This window comes from Schistocerca gregaria, chromosome 8, assembly GCF_023897955.1.
Source record: "Schistocerca gregaria isolate iqSchGreg1 chromosome 8, iqSchGreg1.2, whole genome shotgun sequence".
Taxonomy (NCBI): domain Eukaryota; kingdom Metazoa; phylum Arthropoda; class Insecta; order Orthoptera; family Acrididae; genus Schistocerca; species Schistocerca gregaria.
Genome location: NC_064927.1, coordinates 264,059,461 through 264,085,364, shown reverse-complemented (window position 1 = coordinate 264,085,364; position 25,904 = coordinate 264,059,461). Strand labels below are relative to the sequence as shown.

At 40.2% G+C, this 25,904-nt stretch overlaps 1 protein-coding gene across 1 annotated transcript in view; it reads right to left on the bottom strand.

Annotated features, from left to right (window-relative positions):
- Positions 1 to 632: 632 nt before the first annotated feature.
- LOC126284279 (dynein axonemal intermediate chain 7-like) overlaps positions 633 to 25,904 on the bottom strand; it is an 828,882-nt gene continuing 803,610 nt past the window's right edge. Inside the window, exons 16-17 of the mRNA XM_049983103.1 lie at positions 19,058 to 19,159; positions 633 to 913 (exon numbers count right to left, since the gene is read on the bottom strand). Coding sequence (XP_049839060.1) covers positions 776 to 913; positions 19,058 to 19,159 — 240 coding nt within the window. The 3' untranslated portion in view covers positions 633 to 775. The remainder of the gene's footprint in view (positions 914 to 19,057; positions 19,160 to 25,904) is intronic.

Genomic DNA, 25,904 nt, shown 5'->3' with positions numbered 1-25,904 from the left:
CCTTCCTGGTCACATAGAATCACAGGTCCCTCACTAGGTTCACATTAATTGATGATACATGATACATGATTTGGATCAAGGGTGAGGTTATCCTATCGACGTTCCTCTAGAAATCTGCACGTTACATGCTATACCAGCATGACTATGTTACCATTATCTGTGGAGTTGTGTACAGAGAAAAATATACAAAGAGTGTTTGTTTTATTTATATGTGGATGTCAGTTTCTACAGAACCAATACTGAGCCTTAAAGCTTTGCAAGAAACAAAATAAAATTTGTAATGTTACAGATTCCACAGCTGAGACATATTTCATCAGTTGCTGATTTTAAACAAGTTTTTTATTTAAATTGTATAGGATATAGGAAGCCTGGAAAATTAATTTTTGTCATACAGGATGTACCTGATTTTGGAAGTATTTTGGGCTGTTTCTGGAAGAAACTATACTCTTCCAGTATCAGCTCCTGATAAGCATGAAATCATATTTGGTGAAAAATTGTGTCACACATTTGTAATTTCAGAAGCAGTTATAAGCTATGTTACCCATCATAATGAATCTCCTGGTTAAGTTGAAAATAAAGGTAGTTGAGGTACAGGATCTATTCAAAGGTAAACTGAAGACAAACACTCCAAAATTACTGCACAATTTATTCATAGGACGTTTTTTCAGATGAGCAATAAAGTACAAGACTGTATAATAAAATGCTGTACAAATATACTGCATTACACAATACATAAAACATAAAACAAATATAAATGGAAATCATTTATAATTAATCATGAATAGCTGAGCACTCTTGTTTTTTGCAACATTTCATGCACCGTGTGCACTTGAGAATAGGAAACATCCTTCATTATTTTTTTGGCCTGTGGTGATGCCTGATGTTGCAGCAAGTGATAAAGATCTGCATAAAACTGTAAAATAAAACAACATGTTACTGTTTCAAGAATTAATATGTACACAAACTGACTACAAATATGTAAAAATGAGACAGCTATTAAAAACAACAAAATATCGTGAATTATGACAAACATTTTACAACAGGTATACATCAGATCTAATGACCACAGCTATGGAAATAACACACAGTAACCCCCAGTCCCAAGCACAAAATACAACCTGGAATATTTATTTAATGTGTAACAATGTGTTAATAGTTCAAAACACTAAAATTATAAATGTTAATGGGAGGTAGTAGATTTCCATAGACAACTCAAGATGATCTAGCTAACACATCAGACTACCTCTGACTGAGTCCAGTGTTGATGTCTTGATACACTGGCACCAATTAATACCCCAACAAGATATGTAGTAAAAAGACATAATGAAATAGGAGTCTGGTAGAGCCAGAAATGAGTAGGCCCAGGAAGCTTTAAGGGTAAATGGTACATTTGTAACAGGTATGTAGCTCAGAGAAACAACTTAACAATTATTTTAAATGTGTTACTGATTATACGTGCTTCTCAAGTTAAGTAAGTACTGTCTTGAAATATCTGAGTGCAATCTTCACAAGTAACTTGAAATGATACACCACCATAAAATGTTCATTATAAAATCTTTAAAATAAACACATTCTAGTGGTTCCACATTTACATCTACACTCTGCAAATGACTGGGAAGGGCATGGTAGAGGGAACATCACATTGAACCACATATTAAGATTTACCAGAAAAATCTCACTACTGTCTGTTTCTGGTTTTAGCCAGCTTTGTGCGCTTATATGAGCTCCACTGCTTTTTTAGAATTGCGTCAATCTCTGGAACATTGTTGTGATTACTTTAGCAGTTTATCACTATGATTTTTTTTTTTTTGTTTCATCTGTGATGGATTTCAACACTAATACTTTGGCATCTCCTACAGCTATAATTTTCTGGATTAGAGAGGGGGAAAAATATTGCCTACACGTCACACAGTCAGCTAACTGAGTGATAACATCTGACATGTAATGTGCCCCTATTCCATTTAGAATCAGCCAACATCCTTGACTCATTGAAGACATTGTTTTTGTCAGATCACCAAAGTTAAGCAACACCAGGTGTGGCCAGTACTTGGATGGATAACTACCTGGATACGTCAAATGGTGTTGGGATGGTGGCATGAAGTCTCTAACGACCAGTCTCTTTGCTGATGGCCTGGATTAAATTCCAAACCTCTCTGTAGTGTCACATGAAGTGAGAGCATGTTACCCTGTCGATGGTGATTCCTTCGTTATCTAACACATCTTGATACCACAGTACAAACACACATTTTGACCTAGTTTTATCAGTAACACCTAAACACACAACTCTCACTCTTCATGAGGGAGAGCAGCCATTGTGCATGAAGAATAGAAGAACTTTATGAATTAGGAGGTTGAACCTGCACTTCTGGACCTTCCTGCCAAAAATGCCACATGACTGTACTTTTACTAATTTGGGTCCCCATTACAGCTCTCAAGACTATAACAGAAGTTTCAAGTTTTCTATTTGGATCAGAACCAAAGGGCTCATATCAGTTCTGGAGACATTCCTGCACATTGTAGGCTCCATTGAAATCCCATGAGAAAGACTATCCCTCTCAACCATGTCTGTCGGTCATGAGAAAGAACAAAGGATAATCACAGAGCTCCGACAAATAAGCTTCATTCATTCCAACATAAGCCATAATCTGAAATTGGTTGCACCTTGTTCCTTCAAAGCCTTATAGAAATATAGTCTATTCATTATATTTACAGAATATAACCATTAAGGAAACTTGTCAGTAAAAGCAAAACACATCTAAAAAGAAAGTTGTTTGTTTTATTGTATAGCAAGCTTAAGATAAAAAAAGAACATAGAAAGGCTCATATATTTCACACCAATTACTCTACAGCTCTATTTTTAGGAAATATTCACACTAAGAAGTAGATTAATGGAACAAGGAGAAATCAGCTGGTTTTGTCTGACAGTATTCTTGTTACAATGAAAGCTTCTTGAAAATAATTTTCCTAGTGACCTGTTACCTGATACATTCAGTTACAGTTCAGGGAGTCATATACAGATGATGCAACTGTGTGGTGTTAGTACTTCTAAAGATACTTACTTGCATTCACTCTCCGACAACTTCTTCAAGATCACACCTTATGTGTTCAACAGGATACTTCATCTAGGGTTTAATAGATTGATTATGCAGCTACTAAATGTTCAAATTTGCATCAGGATGTGACATTAAACTCAAGATGTGTGTAGTAGTGGCCCTTATCAGCTAGGGGGCCCACACAACAGACAAGCAAGGTGGACTGCTGACCTCCCTTCAAGAACTCAGATCAAAACATTGGCAGTGGATGGAAACATCAACAGACTTTCCACATAAACATGCCACTACTTTGTGAAAAGCCATGTGACAGAGATCCACCAATTGGAACTAATGTTACTACATGTGGCGCCGCATCAAATCGGTTTTATAAGCATGCCAGCAGAGTCAGACCAGCAGTGTATACCTGTGGCTAGGACAGCTCTGTGCCGGCTCTAGCCTAGTAGACATTCACCATAGACTTCAGTAGAAAGTTATATCTTGTTGGATATAATGCCACTTTGTAATTGCTTACAGTAGTATTTTGGTTATTATTTCTTTTCATTCTCTTGTACTCTTATCTGGCTTTTGACACCACAAGAATTGTTGGGTTTCTTGTTGTTCTTGCATCTGAAAATTAGTGCATGCCAAGAAGGCATTTTATTTAAATAAAGCGTGCTCAAACTTGATCATCAGTTCTTCTCTGCCACCCGCAGGATACTACAGTTATTGTAAACAAGGATGGAATGTTCATTTTCAGGCGAAATGGCCTCCTTTGGGGAATTTCTTCAGTCCTTGATGGAAACCCTACAGGAGATTCAGGAGTGCTCACAAAGTCAGAACACCACCCTCACTCCCCAGCATTGCAAGAGGTAGCTTATAGAGCTGATTCCATTGCAGGTAAATTGAACACTTTGCATGTGGTTCCACTGACGTTGCAGGCTTTTGATAGGTCTGTCAAACCGTGGTCAAATTATGACAAATGTATGGAACAACATTTACTGGAACATGGGCTCCACAAGGAAAATCAAAGTCACACTTTTTACCTGCAAGCAGTCTAATGCCTCTTCACTGTTTCACTATATAGTGGTGTTTCATGCATGAGATGAGGGACTTTGGGCTGATATCTTGAAGTTACAGGACCCGTTTCTCGACATCTGTTTGCTGATCATTCGTATGTTTGAACTATCTCACCGGTACAACTGCTTATTTGCTGCTGCCATTTGACAAGGAATCACAGCAGATCCTAGTCATCAAAAGCTTGTGTGGCCTTTCCTGGTACAACCAACTCCTGTTTGGCATTGACAGTGCCCCCACCATTTTCCAAAATTATTTGGAATGCCTCACAAGTCAGGTGCCCAGTGTGGCAAATTATCTGGACAATGTCATTGTCAGTGGCTCATCCGCAGTGGACCTCCTGGACAAGCTGGATAGGCTGTTTCAGGATTTTTCTGAGGCTAACCTGCAGTGCGGAAAGAAAAGCATGACAGTTATGTTGGGTTCAAAATTTATGCCCGCGACCTATATACCTCCAAGGAGAATGTCGAGGTGATTCAAAACCTGCCTCCTCCCACCAATGTGAAGCGACTGTAATCTGTCCTCAGTCAAATTAACTATTATTGGCGTATTCTACCTCATGCCACCAAGATTTCAGTGCCACCGACAAGGTTGTTGCATAAGGGTGTGCATTGGGTTTGGGATGCAGCATGTGAGCAGGCTTTCACAAATCTCATGTAAGCTCTCTCCCTCCCTCCTTGTCTGGCCACTTATGACCCTTCCCTGCCCCTCATCGTCACTACCAACGCATCGGACAATGACCAAGGTGCGATCCTCTTGCAAGTGGTCAATGACATTGAGAGGCCAGTGGCGTTCGCATCCAAGAAATTAACTGACAGTCAAACCACATATAGTCAAATTGAAAAGGACACTTTGGCACTGATTTTTATGTATGGTCATCATTTCACTCTGCAGACCAACCAAAAACTTTGGCTTCACCTAGGTGCCGCAGTGCCCACCCGGACAATGCGCCACCTCCAGCATTAGGCACACTTCCTGGTGACGTTCAGATTTGATATTGTCTATCGCATCTCTGAACAGCATGCAAACCTCGATTTCCTTTCCTGGGTGCCTGCCAGAGTGGACCATGAGTTTGATGCCTCCCCCTTGGTTTGTTTCCGCATGGAACTGAATGTGGATGCAGCACTGGGCACACTTCCTTTTGATGCCGATGCAGTCTGGTAAGCCACCACTCAGGATCAGACACTGAAAGCTCTCTGCCTCCAAATTGCTGTGGGCTGCCCAACCAGCAGTCATAGCACCTGCGATGCAGAAATCCAGCATTTTTGGGATCACTAGCACAGTCTCTTTTTCTGCAGTGGTGTCATCCTTTTGCATAGTGATTTGGACGTTCCATGGATGGTCATACCCCTCCTATTGCACCGTCGTGTCCTCGACCTCTTCCACACTGACCATTGGGAAATCGTCCTAACTGAACAGCTGGCCTGCCGACACCTTTATTGGCACGGATTGGATAAAGACATTGCCTCCCTCATGTAGGTGTGCACCACGTGCCAAACACATCGGGCAGCATCCCTGCACCAGTATTTTTCGTGGACAGATGCAGCTGCTCTGTGGGAACATCTCCATTTGGATTTCGCTGGGCCATTTCGTGGTTTGCAATGGCTCATCCTGATTAACTCTGGGTTGGAGTACCCTTTTGTATTCTGCAGCACCATTCTGCTGAGACTATCAAAATTCTCTAGCGCCTCTTTGCTGTCGAAGGACTCCCCAAAATGACTGTTACAGATAATGGTCCACAGTTTACTTCAAATGAGTTTAAGCAATTCTGTGATGCCAATGGGATTTCCCTCATCCACACCGCCCCATTTCAGCCTGCACAAAATAGCCAGGCAGTTTTTTTTTTTTTGCTACATACCGCACCACCTACGATGCCAGTAAAAGTCCAGCGGAGATACTTCACAGTCGAACATTCTGCTCTCCATTATCTGTCGTTGCTGCTGTGTCTTCTCACCCCCCCCCCCCCTCCCCACCTGGACTTCAGCGCACCCCTTCCACATAAGGCAGGAGGTCTGGGCATGGACCTTCTCTCATCCTTCGGTGCGCTGGGCACCTGCTGTCATCATCAAGCACTGCGGCCAGGTAATGACGTCTCTCGAGTGGGCCGATGGTTCTGCCACTCACCAGCTCCACCCCCCATCCCCCTCTGGTGGCCCACGACGTCCCAGGGGAGCTGCCAGTGCCTATCACCAGCTGCCCTGTCACAGAACCTCCATTTCTGCCTCTGCCTCAGCCACTGCCTCTGCCACCAGCTGCCTCTGCTGCATTGCTGCCTCCAGACCCTACCAACCACAAACCTATGGACATAAACCAGGATACACCAACTCCTATGAATGTTTGTGGTGCTGTGCATTCTTTTTCCAGGGGAGAAATGTTGTAGGGACTCCTTATTAGTTAGAGGGCCCACACAACAGACAAGCAAGTTGGGATGCCAACCTCCCTTCAAGAGCTCAGATCAAAACATCACCAGTAGATTTAAACATCAACAGACTTTCCACATAAACACGGCACTACTTCATGAAAAGCCATGTGACAGGGACCCATCAATTGGAACTAATGTGATTATGTATAGCACTCTGCCAAATTAGTGTTATAAGCACGCCAGCAGAGTCAGACCGGCAGTGTGTATCTGCATCTAGGACAGCTCCTGCCAATACCTATACTGGGTCTATCCTAGAAGACATTCACCATAGCCTTCAGTAGGAAGTTGTATCTTGTTAGATGTAATGCCACTTTGTAATTGTGAAGAGTAGTATTTTGGGTATTATTCCTTTTCATTGTCTTGTCTCTTTTCTGAATTAATGGGTTTCTTGTGTTTGGAAATCAGTGCACACCAAGAAGGTGTTTTAGTTAAACTGCAGGACAGTAGAAAGTGCACAGAAGTTGGGCGTGGCATGAATGACTATGATTGGACAGCCATAGGTGAGTGCCACCAAAGTGTGCAACTGCATTTCCATGTGCTGCTGTCAGAGGTGGTCGTTCCTGAAAGTTACAGACTATGCTTATGTCCACCAATCCTTTGTAGTGAAATACAATATATGATCATATCACAGCAACCAAACAAGATAATGAAAAGCATGATATATCATTTTAACGAATGGTGTGTAGGGACTAAGAGAATCAGTGGCTCCAGTCTCGTAAACTGACATACGGCTGGATTGAGCAGTGTGCTGATCACTAGCCCTCCGTATATGCATCCAGTGATGCCTGGGGGCTGAGGATGATATGGTGGCTGGTCAATACCATTGGGCCTTCATGACCTGTTTGGGTGGAGCTTTTTTCTGTGGTGAATAAGTTGATACTGTATTTGTATCTGAGTCACTTAAATTAAATGTGTATCAGCATGATCATTACATAATGTAATGGACAAATCTTTTGCATTGCTGGATTGAGCATAGTGGTGAAGGTCCCCTGGTTGCTTGACACAACACCTTCTGAATTTTTCTTTTTGGGGGTACATTAAGAACTGTGTTTATGTACTCCCACTGCCAAGAACACTGGAACAGCTCAGAGAATGTATCGATACTGTTGTGATAACCATTGACAGGATGTTGGTATGTAAGGTAAGGAATGGACTTGATTACCGCTTGGACGTGTGTTGTTTGACGAGAGACATTCATAGAACATTTGTAGATTGTAAAATGCAAACTTGATGAGTTTACTGTTCTATTCATGCAGAAATTATATTTTTACATGTAATAATCTGAACACCATAGAGCTCCAAAATGAATGAGTCATTGATCGTAGCCCTGAGCAATCACAGCGACCTACATACCAAAAATGCTAAACATTCTGTTATTTACAGTTGTATCTAATATGGTCTATGTCACGAGGACTGAACTGTTAACTACTATGAAAAAAAATTATAACTCTGCATCACCCACAAAGACTTTATGCCATGAACAGTGCGTTCTGAAAGTTACACAAACTCTCACTTGCAAGCATCAATGATTTCCAGCAGCAGCAGCAGCAGCAGTGCAATTGCACTGTTAACAATAAACTGAATTAGTTGCTGCATCCAAGTCAGGATGTAGCAAGTAGTTTTCTATTTGCCTCTAACCTGTACTTTCCACTGTAAAATATAAAATGTACCTATAGTTCAAGAAGAATCACAATTGCTTTTGTACATCAATCACACAATGTTGTAGTTATGCAGTAATCCCATTACTTTTTAAAACATATCCTACCCAAGAAAATCTTCAGATATGCGAACAGCATGCCAAATCTGATGAAAAGCACAGATGTTGCAGCAAACATGCTTCAAGTTCCTCAGTTTTACATCTACATCTACATCTGCACTCTGCAAAACCACTGTTATGTGTACGGCATCCTTTGTATCAGTTATTAGGACTCCTTCCCATCTCATTCAGGTATGGAGTGCAGCAAGAATGATTGTGCACATTGTACTTAGTCTGATATTGTTTTCTAAATGTTTGCAAATCATTTAACTGAATTGGGAAATGGGTACTAGCCCAGTATTCACCTAGTGGGATGTGGGAAACTTCTTAAAAACCACTTCCAGTCCGGTCAGCACACCAATCCTCATCATTACCAGGTGGATTCATACTGAAGCTGGTGCATCTCCTCAACTCAGAAGCAGTGTTTTAACACATGGCTAACCATGCAGGTTGGAATGTTATCAATATTTGACTGAACATTTGTGGAGTGTTTTTTCAGACAGTATTTTATTATAGGTAGGTGCATCATCTGCCAAAAGTCTGAGGTTTATTACTGCTTGCAAGGTCATTAACATACAACATGATCAGCAAGTATCTCAACATATTTCTCTGGGGAACTTTCTGAAGTTTGATTTGATTTGATTTAATCAAAGATACAAAACAACAGAGGTCTTAGCTCCATGTTGCCTGCATCAAAATTATGTTTGTTGTGTGGTATTGCTCTCTGTTGTTCTAGTAAAGCTAGTCAGTACCCCTGAAGAGTAGTGGGAGACCCTTTGTGAGGTCTTTGTCAGACACAATCTCTTCAGGAATTATTGAACCAAGAATTTGTCTGAAGCTATTTCTGCATTGGTCAATGACACTCCATTTAAGATAAAATGCTGTATCCTCCTTTCCACGAAACCCTCAATTCAGTCACAAATTTTGGTTGAAACCCTGTAAAATTATACTTCTGATAATAAGCCTAGGTGTGTTTTTCAAAAGTCAATAGACACTGCATCCAAACTGATTGCCATGAAGCATCCATGTTGGTTCGTGTGGAGGATGTCATTATGTTTGACCATAGAATATCTTCCAAGATTCTGCAACACATGGACATCAATGAGATCTGATGGTAGTTTTGTGCATAGCTTCTGTTACGTTTCACACAGAGCAGAGTAACCTGAGCTTTCTTCCAGCTACAGGCCAAGATTTTTGTTCAAGGAATTTATGACATGTTATTGTTAAAAGAGGAGCTAACTAAGCCACAACTTCTGTATAGAATCAGACAGAGATTTCCTGAGGCCTTGGAGCTTTCTTCCAACTTAAGTGATTTCAGCTATTTCCCCTTGCCAATGCAGCTTATAACCAGATACATTGCCCTGAAGAAATCAGATCTACTTTTTTGTTCTCAACATGCTCAGAAATGATGCACTGTTGTGTCACCACTGTAAACAGTTTTCTGCCATTATTCATTTTGATAAACAGCCAGGTTGTTATGGTTTCAATATTAAATAGCCCGTAGCTCATGGTCTTGTGGTTGCATTCTCGCTTCCCAAGCACGGGGTCCCGGGTTCGATTCCCGGTCGGGTCAGGGATTTTCATCTTCCTCAAGATGACTGGGTGTTTGTGTTGTCTTCATCATTTCATTATCATTCATGAAAGTGGCAAAATTGGGCTGAGCGAAGATTGGGAAATTGTACAGCCGCTGATAACCGCGCAGTTGAGCACCTCACAAACCAAACATCATCATCATCATCATCATCATCAATATCAAATGGTGAATTAAACTTATAAATAATTTTATATTTAATTATTCCTTCCCTGTTTATTCTTTTAAAGTTATCTCTTTTAACTCTCATGTTATTAGCTACAGTTAAATAGAGATTGTTCAGAAATTTCCAGTACAAGCTTCTAGGACTTGTAGAGAGGAGTGAGTACATAATATTTTGAATAGGAATCCATGTCTGGAAACATTCTGTTTCTGTTCTATGACAGTTCCAGTTTACATGTTAAACTCATTCACTTCTGCTTCAGGAATTGAATTAGGTGTACGTAGCACAATTATTAGGTAAAAATTCAAAAGGAAACATAATGAAACATCTATTAACCACATAAGCACATTTGTTTCTATTAACACTTAAACATTACATGTTTACATTACTCCAAAACAAAACAAAAACTAGTGTACTGTATGTACAGAACAGTACTGAACCATTAAAACAGCAGCTCAATGTGGCAGCAACCAATGTTGTTATAGACATTCTACCTACAAAGAATGTTCTTGTACACACCCTCCATCCCACCTGGTGTCTCTTTAGTTTCTAGTGCAGTGAACAGAACTTGTGCCAGCAGATGATCTTCTGTCTCTACAGGAGTCTCATAAATTAAACTTTGCATATGACCCCACAAGAAGTAGTCCATAGGAGTTAAATCCAGTGACTGCAATGGCCAAGTGGTTGGATCATGTCAGCTGAAACCATACTTCCTGATGGACATTCAGTGGCACAACTTCCAAGAATGGGTCCAATATATTTTATAGGAATATCAAGTATGCATGACCAGTTAGTCTGAATGGGAGTAGGTATGGTCCAATTATCTGACTGTCTAGAATAGCTGCCCACACATTAATACCGAACTGGTGCAGAAATCCCTGAGCATGTATGACACAAGGGTATAGTCTGCCCAGATGTGGCTGTTTCATAGATTCAGAACACAGTCCCTAGTGAACTTAGATTCATCTGTGAACAGAACTCAACATTGAAACAGGGGTGTGTCAATGTAGCAGTGCAGGAACCATGTGCAGTAGGCTATGTATTGTGCGAAATGTGCTGGGCCCATAGTGTCTACCCTTTGTAAGTCATACGGATGTATGCAGAATATCCTGGATGATAATGTGACTAAACTCATTGCATGTGCAGTTGTTTGAATAATCATTGATGGGTTTTATTCAATGGGCTGCAGTACATCATCTTCAAATTCAAACATGCTGCTTTGCCTTGGAGCACCACAGTCCTGATTCCTAATGGTGAAGGTACCTGTATCTCAGAGCTGATGCATAACTTGGCCAAAACATCTGTGTGATGACAGCTCTTCCACTGCCTTGAGCTTCACCATACACATGGAACATGTCTATGTATTCCAAATATGTGTACCAAACAATGCTTTCTGTATTGTATATGCACAGGCATTGAATAGGTCTCACAGCAAACAGACATTAAGTGATGCCAGGTGACCATCTGATGTAGTACATCTTATTCTGTCTACACTATTGCATACCAGGACAATCAAATCTGAGACTTTCCTCTTTCCCTCAGCAGACATCAGACATGGATGTGTTACACATCACAACTGAAATCACCATTGAACAGAAATGGCATGTTTCTGGACATAGGTTCCTATTTAAAACATTATGTACTCAATCCCCTCTACAAGTTCTAGAAGCTTGTCATGGAAGTTAAGGACACTGTGTATTGGTAGAATCTTGGAATTTGAATCCTGACAATTAATACACAGTTACTTTCTGATCATTTGCTTTCTAATGACTGCAGGTTTGCTGAACAGTTTACTTCTGTTCAACACAAACTTTCATTTTCATGTTCTCTATATCTATCATATTGAAGAAATTTAGGAAAATTTCAAATATCCACCACATTTATAAATACGCAAACTGTGTGAAAATAAAGTTTCAAGCTGGTTTCAGAACACAAAATTTATTTTATTTATTTATTTATTTATTGTTCTGTGGGACCACATTAAGGAGAAGTCTCCATGGTCATGGAACGAGTCAATACATGAAATTATAACACGATTGTAGAAACAGATAAAATGACATATAAGAAACATATTCAGTTGTAGATTGTACAAACAGATAAAATGAAATATAAGAAACATAATCAGGCGACAAGTAGTTAGTTTAAACAAAGAAAAATCAAGAATGTAACACTGGAATTTGCTTAATTTTTTAGCTCGTCCTGGAGTTACTTGACAGAATAGAAGGAGTGAGCCACGAGGACTTAGTTTAGACTTAAAAGTGTTTGGGCTACTGCTACGATTTTTGAGTTCTTGTGGTAGCTTATTGAAAATGGGTGCAGCAGAATACTGTACTCCTTTCTGCACAAGAGTCAAGGAAGTGCATTCCACATGCAGATTTAATTTCTGCCTAGTATTCACTGAGTGGAAGCTGCTAACTCTAAGGAATAAGCTAATATTGCTAACAACAAACGACATTAAAGAAAATATATACTGTGAGGGCAATGTCAAAATTCCCAGACTATTGAATAAGGGTCGACAAGAGGTTTTCGAACTTACACCACACATAGCTCGAACAGCTCATTTTTTAGCCAAAAATACCCTTTTTGAATCAGAAGAATTACCCCAAAAAATAATACCATATGACAAAAGCATATGAAAATATGCGAAATAGACTACTTTTCGTGTTGAAATGTCACTTATTTCAGGTATTGTTGTAATGGTAAATAAAGTGGCATTTAGTTTCTGAACAAGATCCTGAACATGGGATTTCCACAACAGCTTACTATCTATCTGAACGCCTAGGAACTTGAACTGTTCTGTCTCGCTTATAATATGCCCATTCTGTCTGATTAAAATATCAGTTCTATTTGAATTGTGAGTTAGAAACGGTAAAAACTGAGTCTTACTGTGATTTAGCATCAAATTATTTTCCACAAGCCACGAACTTATTTCATGAACTCCATTATTTGATAATGTTTCAATATTACACACAAGATCCTTCACTACCAAGCTGGTGTCATCAGCAAACAGAAATATTTTTGAATCGCCTGTAAACCTTGAAGGCATATCACTTATATAAATAAGAAACAGCAGTGGCCCCAGCACCGACCCTTGGGGAACGCTCCACTTAACATTGCCCCATTGGGACTGAACATCACTACCACTCTCAATATTGCAGAGAATTACCTTCTGATTTCTGTTCTTAAAGTAAGAGGTGAACCAATTGTAAGCTACTCCCCTTACTCCATAATGGTCCAACTTCTGCAGTAATATTTTGTGGTCAACACAGTCAAAAGCCTTTGTTACATCAAAGAAAACACCTAACATTCACAACCTTTTATTCAATCCATCCAAAACCTCACAGAGAAAAGAGAATATATCGTTTTCAGTTGTTAAGCCATTTCTAAAACCAAACTGTACATTTGACAGCAAATTATGTGAATTTTAATGCTCCAGTAACGTTGTATATACAACCTTCTCAATAACTTTAGCAAACACCGATGGCATAGAAATAGGTCTATAATTGTCAATATTATCCCTGTCTCCCTTTTTATAAAGTGGCTTCACTACCGAGTACTTTAATCGGTCAGGAAACCGACCACTCCTAAAGGAAATGTTACAGATATGGCTAAGTACTGGGCTAACATACATGGAACAATACTTCAGTATTCTGCTAGATACCACGTCATATCCATGAGAGTTCTTGGTCTTTAGTGATTTAATTATTAGCTCAATCTCCCTCTTGTCAGTACCATGGAGGAGCATTTCAGGTAACAGTCTCGGAACACTTTTTTCTACGAGCGCTATATGATTCCCTGTTGGGACTAGGTTTCTATTTAGTTCACCTGCTATATTCAGAAAGTGATTATTAAATATTGTACATATACGCGACTTATCAGTTACACGGACATTCCCATTATGCACTGATTCTATATCCTCTACCTGTCTCTGCAGACCAGCCACTTCCTTTACAACTGACCATATGGTTTTAATTTTATCCTGAGACTTAGCTATCCTATCTGCATACAACATACTTTTTGCCTTCTTAATAACTTTTTTAAGCACCTTACAATACTGTTTGTAATGGTCTGCTGCATTTATATTGTGACTGTTTCTAACGTTTTAATATGATTGCCACTTTGTTCTACAAGATATTCTTATCCCTCTAGTCAGCCACCCAGGCTGCCTGTTTGTGCTAGTACCCTGTTTTGAACATTCTAACGGAAAGCAACTTTCAAAGAGCATGAGAAAAGTCTTGAGAAAAGCATTATATTTATCGTCTACTGTATCAGCGCTATAATCATCTTGCCACTCTTGTTCCTTGATGAGCTTTACAAATGTCTCTACTGCAACTGAATCTGCTTTCCTATACAGCTGATGACTATATGTAACACGTGATGCAGCATAAAAATCTTTTAGAGTTAAAATTTGTGCATCATGATCTGAAAAGCCATTCACCTTTTTGCTAACAGAATGCCCTTCTAGTAATGAGGAATGAACAAAAATATTGTCTATGGTTGTTCTACTGTTCCCTTGCACTCTCGTTGGAAATAATACGGTTTGCATAAGATTATGTGAATTAAGGAGTTCTACCAGCATCCTTTTCCTTGCACAATCACTTATACAATTGATATTGAAGTCACCACATATAACTAACTTTTTTTTATTTCCTATAAAGTGAACCAAGAACCTCCTCTAGCTTTAGCAAAAATGTTGTGAACTCAGGGTCTGGGGATCTATAAATAATAACAGTAAGAAGTTTAGCTCCACTAAATTTAACCACACCTGCACAACATTCAAACACCTTTTCAGTGCAGTGCTTTGAAACATCAATTGACTCAAATGGGATACCATTTTTCACATACATGGCTACTCCCCCACACTGCAAAGAGCTCCTAGAAAAGCTACCAGCCAACCTGTATCCTGGTAAAGGAAGCCTCTGAATTATCTCCTTATTTAAGAAGTGTTCAGATATACCAATAATTTCAGAGTCAACATCTATAAGCAGTCTCTAATACCCTGTATATTTTGATGAAATATACTAATTCCCTCATTAATCAGATACCTAAGCTTTGTCGAAAGTGGTTTCTTTGTTAGAGAGACTTCCCTTAAGCAGGAATACCTATCAGCTGACTTCAATCTAAAAAAGATACAGCTCTAACACCCACAACTACCGGAATTTTTCCATGAGTGATCCCACCACCCTCACCTATGCTGTCACCTATAAACTTTGCCAACCTCCCCTTTCCATACCTGTTGAGGTGCTGGCCATGTCTAGTGAAACCCGTCCTGCTGATAGACTCCACCGACACCACTGAAATGTGACTCATGCCTTCTGTCATCAGCGCACCCCCAAGTCTCATGTTATTACCCCTGACGGCTGTATTAAGATGAGGCCGGTCGTGACGCTGAAACAGTTCCACAAAATGAACATTCGTGTTGCCAGTCTGAGTGGCTATCTTTTCCAGGTCACCATCTATGTCATACTCCCCATCCCTATCAATACTATTAGCAGTCCCATCCACAATCACTACCTTATCCTCTTCAGTAAAATCCCTACATAATCTCCCTATGTTAACAGTCACCTGAGCCAATCCTGTATTAGGCTTCACAATGCTGGTGACCTGGTACTCATTCCCCAAAACTTCCTGCAACTGCTGGCCTACACCTCTACCATGAGAACTACCTAACAGCAGAACCTTCTTCTTTCTCTTAGACTTTGCAACTGTCCTAGCCACCGTAACTGCTGAGGTCTGCTGCATAGTTCCTACATCTACAGCTGCTAGAGATTCCTCTCCACTAGACTCATGACAGTTGGTCATATCTATTACAAACACCAATAGTAAAACTATCTGAAAATCTCCTTCTCCTAACAGATCTCTTGCCAACAGCCAGCTCCCATTCCCCAACCCCCTTCTCCCTCCTCATCCTATCTAGCTCCTCCTGTGCGTTTTTCAACTGCACCTGAAGGGCACAGATCTTACGCTCCTGCTCCTCTATCAACTTACTCTAGCTACATAACCTGCAGTTCCAGGAGAGGATCTCACCAGAATACCCACTGGCTTCCCCACTACATTCCCCCCAGTGAAAATACTTCGAACAAGTCTCACACTGCAATCCACTGCTCACGAACCTACGGCAAAGCCCACACCTCTCACTCATGGTAAAATTTTACAGCTATTGAAACAAGAAAACAACTTTATCTAAGTTCCGCTACTGCAATATGATGATGTTAAAAACTGACTACAATAATCACAAACTTGCTCTACAAGGGAAGTAATTACTATTATTGACAGTATTAATCAACCACAAATGAGAATATAACAAAATACTAACACAGAAAGTAAATCAAACGTCTAATGACACAGTAACGAAACTGAGAGCAGTTCGCAAAAATTTCTTCTGAAGTTATTTCACCGGAAAACACTAAGACCACCGCTTGAAGACTACTTAGGTTCCTAAATAAACTATTATACACAAACAATTAATTAGTACTTAGCTTTCGATGCGCCGCTACAGCTGCAACTGGTCAGCGCGGAATGTAAACACGGGTAAGAGGTTAAGTTGCTTGATACAAAACACTCACAAATATCAGTTCACAACACAAGAAACGCAGAGGTGAGTGAAGAAACCACTAATAAGTCACTTATATAGTAAATATTATCACAAAAACCGTTAAAATATATATCTGAAACCTAAAAATATATAAAAACTTGGAGAGCGATCTCACACGCAGTCACGCGCTTATGACGTCACACCAAAGACCAACCAATATACTGAATACTTTCATAATGGGACTAAAATTCTTCAAAATAGGCGCCTTGAAAGTCCATACACCACTGCCAATGAGATTTCCATTGCTGGTAAGCTCCCTGGAACTCCTCATCTGGAATGCTGTTCAAAACCCTCGCCGAAGACTATTTTGACCGCTGCAACACTGTCAAACTGCTTCTCTTTCAGGTCTCTCTTCATTTGGGGGAACAAAAAGAAGTCACTGGGGTTGATGTTGGGGCTATAGGGTGGCTGCAGCAGCATTGCCACTTTGAACCGGGTCAAAACTTCAGTGACGGCAAAGCAGGTGTGAACAGTCGCATTGTCTTGGTGGAGCACTCAGTCGTCTTTCTTCTCAGGGCAGGCTCAGTGGACTCAATCCCTCAAATGGCAGACCACTCCAGTATAATACTGACCACTGACAGTATGTCTGGCAGGAACAAGGTCTTAGTGGACCATTACTTCTGCTTCAAAGAAAGCAATGAGCATGCTTTTCACACTGACTCATGCAGGCTTTCTTCAGTTTTGGTGAGGCGGAGGTGTGCCTCTCCAAGATTTGCCTCTTCAACTCTGGATCATACTCAAAGACCCAGGTCTCATCACCAGCTTGTAAATATTTAAGCACTTCCTGCGAAACAGCCAGGCACCACTCCTTCTGTTCATCTGAGAGTATTTTAGGGACAAGTTGTGCATACACTTTTCTCATCATTAGATGTTCTGTCACTAGCTAAAACACAGTTTGGTGATTCTAACTCCCTTCATCTGCTATCATTCTGATAAAATGAAATGTCGTGTGGCTAGGGCCTCTCGTCGGGTAGACCGTTCGCTTGGTGCAAGTCTTTCGAGTTGACGCCACTTCGGCGACTTGCGCGTCGATGGGGATGAAATGATGATGATTAGGACAACACAACACCCAGTCCCTGAGCGGAGAAAATCTCCAACCCAACTGGGAATCGAACCCGGGCCCTTAGGATTGACACTCTGTCACGCTTACCACTCAGCTACCGGGGGCGGACATCATTCTGATGCTGAGACATCAGTCACTGTTTAAATCTTGACACACTTTGGCCGGATTTTTGTCAGTTCTGCTTGTTCAAGGACTTTCAGAGCTTATTGTATTGTATATGCAGAGGCACTGAATAGGTCTCACAGCAAGGCAAGTCTTCACAGCCATCTTTGAACCTCTTGTGACACATGAAAACCGTGGCACATGACATGATGTATTCTTTATAGGCCTCTTGAATCATTTTGAACATTGTTCAGTTTTACACGAAATGCTGCTCCAAGAGGTTATGCATTTTGAGCACCCTGATTTCTCTACAATGTTTTGTAACAGACACTCCCTGCACTCACAACAATTTCACTCCAGCATTTCACCAGAGAATGCCGATGCTTGGCTTGCTTAGCCAATACCCCACACCACCTGGTGCAGGTGGTGAGAGTGGTCTGCACGCATACCACTACTCAGGCAAAATTCAATCTTGAAACTTTATTTACATACCCTTTAAATGTGTGCTTTTGTCATTCCTGTGCTACATGTGCGAGGTAATAAAATACATTTCTTTAGCCATAAATATAATTAGTATTCTTATTTGGCTACAATTCTAAAGTGCTATAAATATAGGCAAAACGCATTTATGTTCCTGACTATCACGCAACCACTGGAAAACTGTAATTGTTTTATGACCCAGATACTGATATTAGCATTGTAAGAAGTTGTCATTCAAATGATCGCTGGAATACAACACAATACATTACCAAACAAAAAAATTATCTCCTTTGAAAAACTCTACTACCAAAATATTGATCTCATAAAAATTTGTAGCATCAATAATGATGTACTCTATACAGATATTTTACATGTTTGGGATAGGAAGTTTACCATGTTACACAATTCTTCTTCTAAAAATATACGTATCAGAAAAAACTACTTGAGAAACCTTTTTGAAATAAAAAATGAGAACCAACACAACTAATGGGAGCTGCTGTGGAATTAAATTATGGTAACAAACTGGAATGTGAAACTGAAATAGGTTTCATTTCAAGTGTCTGCCACAGCAGTCTATGATAGGAATTAAAAATGTGTGATTAAAATCAGTATGGAATACAGTGAAAATTATGATTATTTTCATTACCACTTTATTGTCATTTCAAAAGAAACTAAACATAAGAGACCTTAATATGAATAAGAGTAATAGCTTCACAAAATGCTTTATCCATCTTTACAGTATAATTATTTGCATGCACTGAGAATATTATTCAGCTTACCTTTAGGCCAGGAACTACTTCTGATACAAATGACTGGCTGAACTCGGTGCAGTCAACAAGGGTGGCTTTCAGAGGTGTTGCATGCAGAGTACTGTGGTTTGCCTTGAAGAAAGAAGTGACACTTAGTACCCAAGGCATATTATTTGTCTTAATGGTTTTTGAGTGTTCTGCCAGGTGAGATTTGAGAAGTCCCACAATGTTACAGCAGTATATCAGTCTGCCATTATCACCTGACTTGGCATAAATAATAGTTTATCCTGCAATACTAATAACAAAATACATGGTGTAGAGCCAGGTCTTGGTGTCCAGCAAGCACAATATTTCAGCAAACGACCACACTGCCATCATTAGGTGTGCTGATGAGGTCCCCTTCTGCACCTCTCAGCAGATTCTTTAATTACACAAAAGGAAGGACAATTAATGTTTAATGTATCATTGACAATGAGGTCATTAGAGGTGGAACACAAGCTTGGAGTAGGGAAGGATGGGAAAGGAAATTGGGCATGCCCTTTCAAAGAAACCATCCTGGCATTTTCCTTAATTGATTTAGGGACATCACGGAAAAATCTAAATTTGCATGGGTGGATGGGAATTTAAAACTATTGTCCCCCTGGAAGTGAGTCCAGTGTCTTACCGTTGTGCCACCTTATTCAGGTTTTGTTCAACAGTTTAGGTAAGCTCACCAGCCCCTTTTCTCCATCCCTCTTCCTTCCCTTCAAACCTTAGTTAGAAGAAAGAGCCACTGGCTCTAGAAGCTTGCACATTTCTTTAATCTTTATACATACTTTCTTCTGCTGCCACTTGGTGAGTGGAATTTTTATCCATCTAGTTATACTGTAATTCCATGTAATTCTGATAGACAGAGTACTGTGAATGCCATTTTTTTGAAGTCCAGTAATTGAGTATGCTTTAGGTGTTCACAGCAGTAGACTTCAACAGTACACAATCCCTTCCATGTTTGCTATGCCAAATTCACAGAGTATTTGTTAATATGAGACTTCAAAGTTCAAAAAAATCTTTGAGACTACCAAAGAGAACCCGAGCGAGGTGGCGCAGTGGTTAGCACATTGGACTCGCATTCGGGAGGACGACGGTTCAATCCCGTCTCCAGCCATCCTGATTTAGGTTTTCCGTGATTTCCCTAAATCGCTTCAGGCAAATGCCGGGAGGGTCACTTTGAAAGGGCACGGCCGATTTCCTTCGCCATCCTTCCCTCACCCGAGCTTGCGCTCTGTCTCTAATGACCTCGTTGTCGACGGGACGTTAAACACTAATTTCCTCCTCCTCCTCCTCCTCCTCCTCCTCCTCCTCCTCCCTCTTTAACCAGTGGATAGAGAAAAGTCATCACATGATTTTTCCTGAGAATTCATCCTTGATAACATACCACTGTACGCGATAAATGCAGTAGCTGCATCCTCCTCAGGCTCCTCTTCTATTTCTGCCTGTTTTACTGTCAGCATAGGGCAAAGGACTCTCCAAAACTAGCACTACATGTAGGCATTTCAGTTTTTGAACGAAACTCTCCATATCCTAAAGGGTATGAGCCCTGTTTACCAATGATTTGATGTTCCAATTCCTCTGCACTGGATGTGACATCTGTCTAAATGCAAGTACAAGTTGTTGAGCATCTTCTTATAGAATACATTGTGGCACAATGTACCATCTCCTCTCCTTTTTAACAGTTTTGCTGGAAGAACCTGAAGAATTATATTACATGCCTCTGCAGGGAGGAGATGAAACACTGTATGAAGAAATCACACAAGCTGCTCCATCAGGGAAGCCATTCTCTGAGTACTTTCAGGTTTATCATGAGATGTCATTATGAATATGTGGTGCAAATTTTCACCAAAGTGATGCATCATTTGTACTCAGTGAAAGTTAGGAGACTGAGAAAATATACCAGTTTATACTTGATCAGCAAGAGAGTGGGCCCTGCTGGAAGATGGAGTGTACTGGAAAATATAATGTGGTCCTCCTAAGAGAGTAGAGAGAAGCTACTGTGTTCATCCCATACAGACACACATTATCCAGGAAAATAGGATGAATTCTTAGAGACTGCATTGTAAAGAATGTCATCTGTCCACTGATCACAACACATTATCTTACAGCACCGAAAGTGATCTGAAACTATGGACTTCCAATATCTGTCAAATCCTTTGCTAATGCAGCGTGACATACAAAGGGCAAATGGTATAAGCCACTGAAATCATTGCACTGAATGTGAATGGCATACTTGAATACTACAGATCAACAAGTTGGTGGTTGCAGTGCGGGAGGGGGGAAGCAGAAGAGAGATATACGTACAAACTGAGGTGGTCGATTCATCAACATAACTGATGATAACAGTTGTTGGCCAAAATGTTGGGGCCTCTGGACACTGAAATGAATTAATTTGTCATAAATTATGTGGCTTATTTAAGTTTGTGCCTTTACTGCCTCTCACCCTCTACCACCCTACCTGTCTCATAGTAGTCCACCATATCAACCTGAACTGTTTTGCAAGGAGTGTCAGGAGCAACAGCTAATTTTGGAACTGACTCTGAAATTGTTATTATTGTGACAAGGTTAACACTTTTCATTTTATTGTGGTATGTTACCTGGACTGGGAACTCCTTACACACATTCTATGCTGCTTTAGTTATTTCACGTTCCTCGGCAATGTCATCACCATATGATTTTGAAATACCATGTGACTCATATGATTTCTCTTGTAGGACACCAAAAAACTGCATAAGAAATCTCATAAATTTATTTTACTGTATTGAAGAGCAGAAGAATTTTACCTCAGTATTCATGAAGTTTGAGAACTCACAACATTTACTGCTAATTCTATGCACTACTCTTACTTCATACCATAATTCTATCATCATGAATTATGACATCTGCAGTGGAATGCTACAGTTTGTTAAACTAACTATACCTGTATAATATGGATGTCTTATTTTTCTTATTTTCAATTTTTAAGTTTTTAAGTGTATAACATCTCATATTGGTTAAACATTATAAAATACAAATTGTCAGTTCATTTAAAATATTTCTGTGAGCTGCGCTGTGTGCCTTTTGGTGTAGCAATTACGATGAATGGCACTGCTGCTGTTGTTCTTAATAAATATGCTTTCAGTGAGAAGTGTTGTAATTCAATGATGATTTTGGATTTAGAATTGATTCTGGCTACAAGCTCAAATTGTTTGGTGAAGGTGCCAGGTACTTCAAAACATCTACATCACGGTGGCTCCAATTAGAAAATGTAAAAATTGTCGCCTACACAGATAAGTGTCAAAACACAAGCAGTGCATCTTTCCTACTGTCTATGGATTCAGGATATCCATGGGTAGCAAAACAGCAGTAAATCAGCTGGTATGACTGACTCCCACATGTGGTCCCTCTGTCAGTCATGGAAGACCACCACGAGCTCACTTCTTTCATGTGCCAGGTAATACGAGAATGGGTGCAGCAGGTAGAAATGTCAGCCAAATAAATTAGAGACAGCAACCACTGATGTCAACCCCACATATCAGGACATAACAGAGAATGTCGAGGAAGAGATATATCAATCTTTAGCACCAATCTCTGTGACCAGTTAAATGTGCCATGAAAAATGGACTTGGCCAACTTGGTCTTACACTACAGCTGTTAATGACAACCCAGTATCTGAGCAACATAGGTACAGCCAGCTCCTCTTCCAAATAAAATGCCCCACAGAGGAACAGACATTTCAAGGAAAGAAAACAACATGCCAGTATGTTTTCACTGTAGACACCCTGAACATAGGGTACCATCCACCAATTAGCCAGCACTTACACAGGACAAGGGCTGAGGGTCTGCTGCTACTGCCACTGCCTTTGCCTTTGCCTTTGCCTCCTCCCTACGTGCCTTTCCCAGCCTTACAGGATACACCACTGTGGTATGGACCCGCCTTCCTTGTGGACATCAGTGCGTCCTGTCTCTCCTCTAGGGTCCAGTGCCCCGATGCATGCTGCTTACCTTCCTCATGATGCTTTGCTACCACCTACACTTATGCTATCACCTGGGCCAGCACCACTGGGTCTTTCACATCAGCTTTCCTAGCACCACCACCCGAGTTGCCCAGGCACCTTCATTGATGGTGCAGTTCCGTCACTTCAAGGACCTGGATGTCAAGATGCTACCAGTGCCATTATCACCATCCTCCATTATAGTGCTTCATAGGGAGAAGAGGGAGGGTGGGGTGGGGGCAGCTGCTATGCATGTCAGTGGGCACACAACTTCTGACCCTACTCACCAGTTCTGGCCCTTCCACCACTCCCATCATCACTTGTGGTGCCCACCAAAGGGGCCATGGATGTATCATCAGTCATTTTGATGCCTGCATCAGAGGAGCACTCTTTCCCCAAGGGAGAGGGTGCTATGATCCTGTACATCATACATAGCACCAGGCTGCTGGAGTCCAAGAGTAATACCCCACCAATGGCATTTGGACAGGCCAGCCACCAGAGCCCCTCTATGACTTGTGCACATGGCGCAGCACCTGCCACACCATCTACTGGAGATTGCCTCTGTAATGACAGTGTGTCAGGCACCCACCCTCAGATTTTGTTCTACTGATTATTGTACTTTTTTTATATTTGTTGCTTACTTGACTGTATATAAATAAACTCTTATTGTTTGCGGCCACTTTATTGTTTTTACCTAGCATTATAACATTAAGGAATAATGCTGTATTCACAATAGTTCCAGTTACAACCAAAGGCAGCTGTTTTACACAGATTCAGCACTCAGTCTATGCTGTGTTTTTTATGCTATGATACTATTTTATGTGACAAGGAAGATGGTATTTCAATGCTTAGTTGGTAAGCATCTCTGGACCTCTACGTACGCATCACAGTGAGCCAAATTTTGAAGTACTGCAGATCCCTCCAGATGTGAAATTATATGCTAGAATAATTATATATGATTAAAAGCACTTTTAAATATTATGTGTACCTATAGATGGGGGGATATTTCAGAAACATCATCAGCACACTGCTCCAGCATTGTTTTTATTCAATTGTTGAATATCTGGAGATCAATTCATGACAAACATAATTCACGTCTTGCTTACAGTGATGCTTCACTTACAGTTAACTCTTATATTTCTTTTATTTAATTGATGTGATTATAGAGAACAGTATATATAAAATATAATAATATTCAACTTAAAATTAATCCTTATGGTGGCATTTATAGCCTATTATATTCTTTACAGAACATGCAAGACTGTGTGTAAAATTATTGTAACAGAAAGGTCTGTGCTTTTTTAGAATTTCATTAAGATGCACCCCTTATCAAGAACATGATTTTCTGGATCAATAAATGAATAAATAAACTTCTGATCATTTCTCTTCATTCAGTATGGAAAAGCATCACAAACAATTTATGATTATGGCCAGGACATATTGTACACTTTCTCTACAACTGCTGATACTGTTTCTCTTGCCTTCCTGATGAAGAAGGCCATAGCTATCAAAATTTATGCAGTGGGGTCTGTATACATGTTGACCTCACATTCACTCCGGTCTCATGTTTAATTTATACTTTTTCTCTGTTATGCAATATTACTATTTCCATTTTTATTTGTGTTACTCATTAATTCACATTCTTTTCACTTCTTACTTCATTTTCTGGTGCTTGCCATCAATAATTCACATGATTACTACTATATTCACATCATCATTCTTGTTTTTTAATCTAACCACACACAAAATATTTTTGTGCCCCCTCTTGAGATTTTTTGTGATACTTTATTCAGGGAGAAGCCTCTGATTTCTTCCTTCCATGCATGTCAATGTATTGCTCATCTTTATATTGCCTCATGCTGTGGTGTAATGGTTACAGTCACTGGCTGGTGACATGTTACCATTGGGGTGTAATGGTTATAATCACTGGCTGGTGATGTGTTGGTTGCTGATTTGATTCCAATATCCTGAAATTATTTATTACCTAAGCTTCATTATGTCTGGAAGCTTCTGGGACTTACTTATTTTTGGAACACTGTTATTTTCTATAACATTCTATGTCTGTGAAAACAGGAACATTCTCCGATGAGGCAGACGATTCAACTTCATCTGAACATTCACACATACTACATAAAAGTGCTTAAAGTGTGAAGTGCCCAATTTACACAGGTCAATTGAATCTGATTGATGAAAGGAGAAGATATGAAAATACATTAAAATAAAAGGGAATGCAGATGGTAAAAAAATGAATTTGACAAAAAATGCGAACTGGTTAAGTAGGAATGGCTAGAGGATAAATGCATGGCTGTAGGAGCATGCATGACCAGAGGAAAGATAATAGTCACTTACAGGAAAATAAAGGAGATCTTTGGCGAAAGTACGTACAGTACTGGCCATTAAAATTGCTACACCAAGAAGAAATGCAGATGATAAATGGGTACTCATTGGACAAATATATTGTGCTAGAACTGACATGTGATTACATTTTCACTCAATTTGGGTGCATAGATACTGAGAAATCAGTACCCAGAACAACCATCTCTGGCCTTAATAATGGCCTTGATACACCTGGGCATTAAGTCAAACAGAGCTCGGATGGCATGTACAGGTACAGCTGCCCATGCAGCTCCAACACGATACCACAGTTCATCAAAATTAGTGACTGGCGTATTGTGATGAGCCAGTTGCTCACCCACCATTGCCCAGAAATTTTTGATTGGTGAGAGATCTGGAGAATGTGTTCGCCAGGGCAACAGTCAAACATTTTCCGAATCCAGAAAGGCCCGTACAGGACCTGCAATCTGCGATTGTGCATTATCCTGCTGAAATGTAGGGTTTTGCAGGGATCAAATGAAGTATAGAGCCATGGGTCA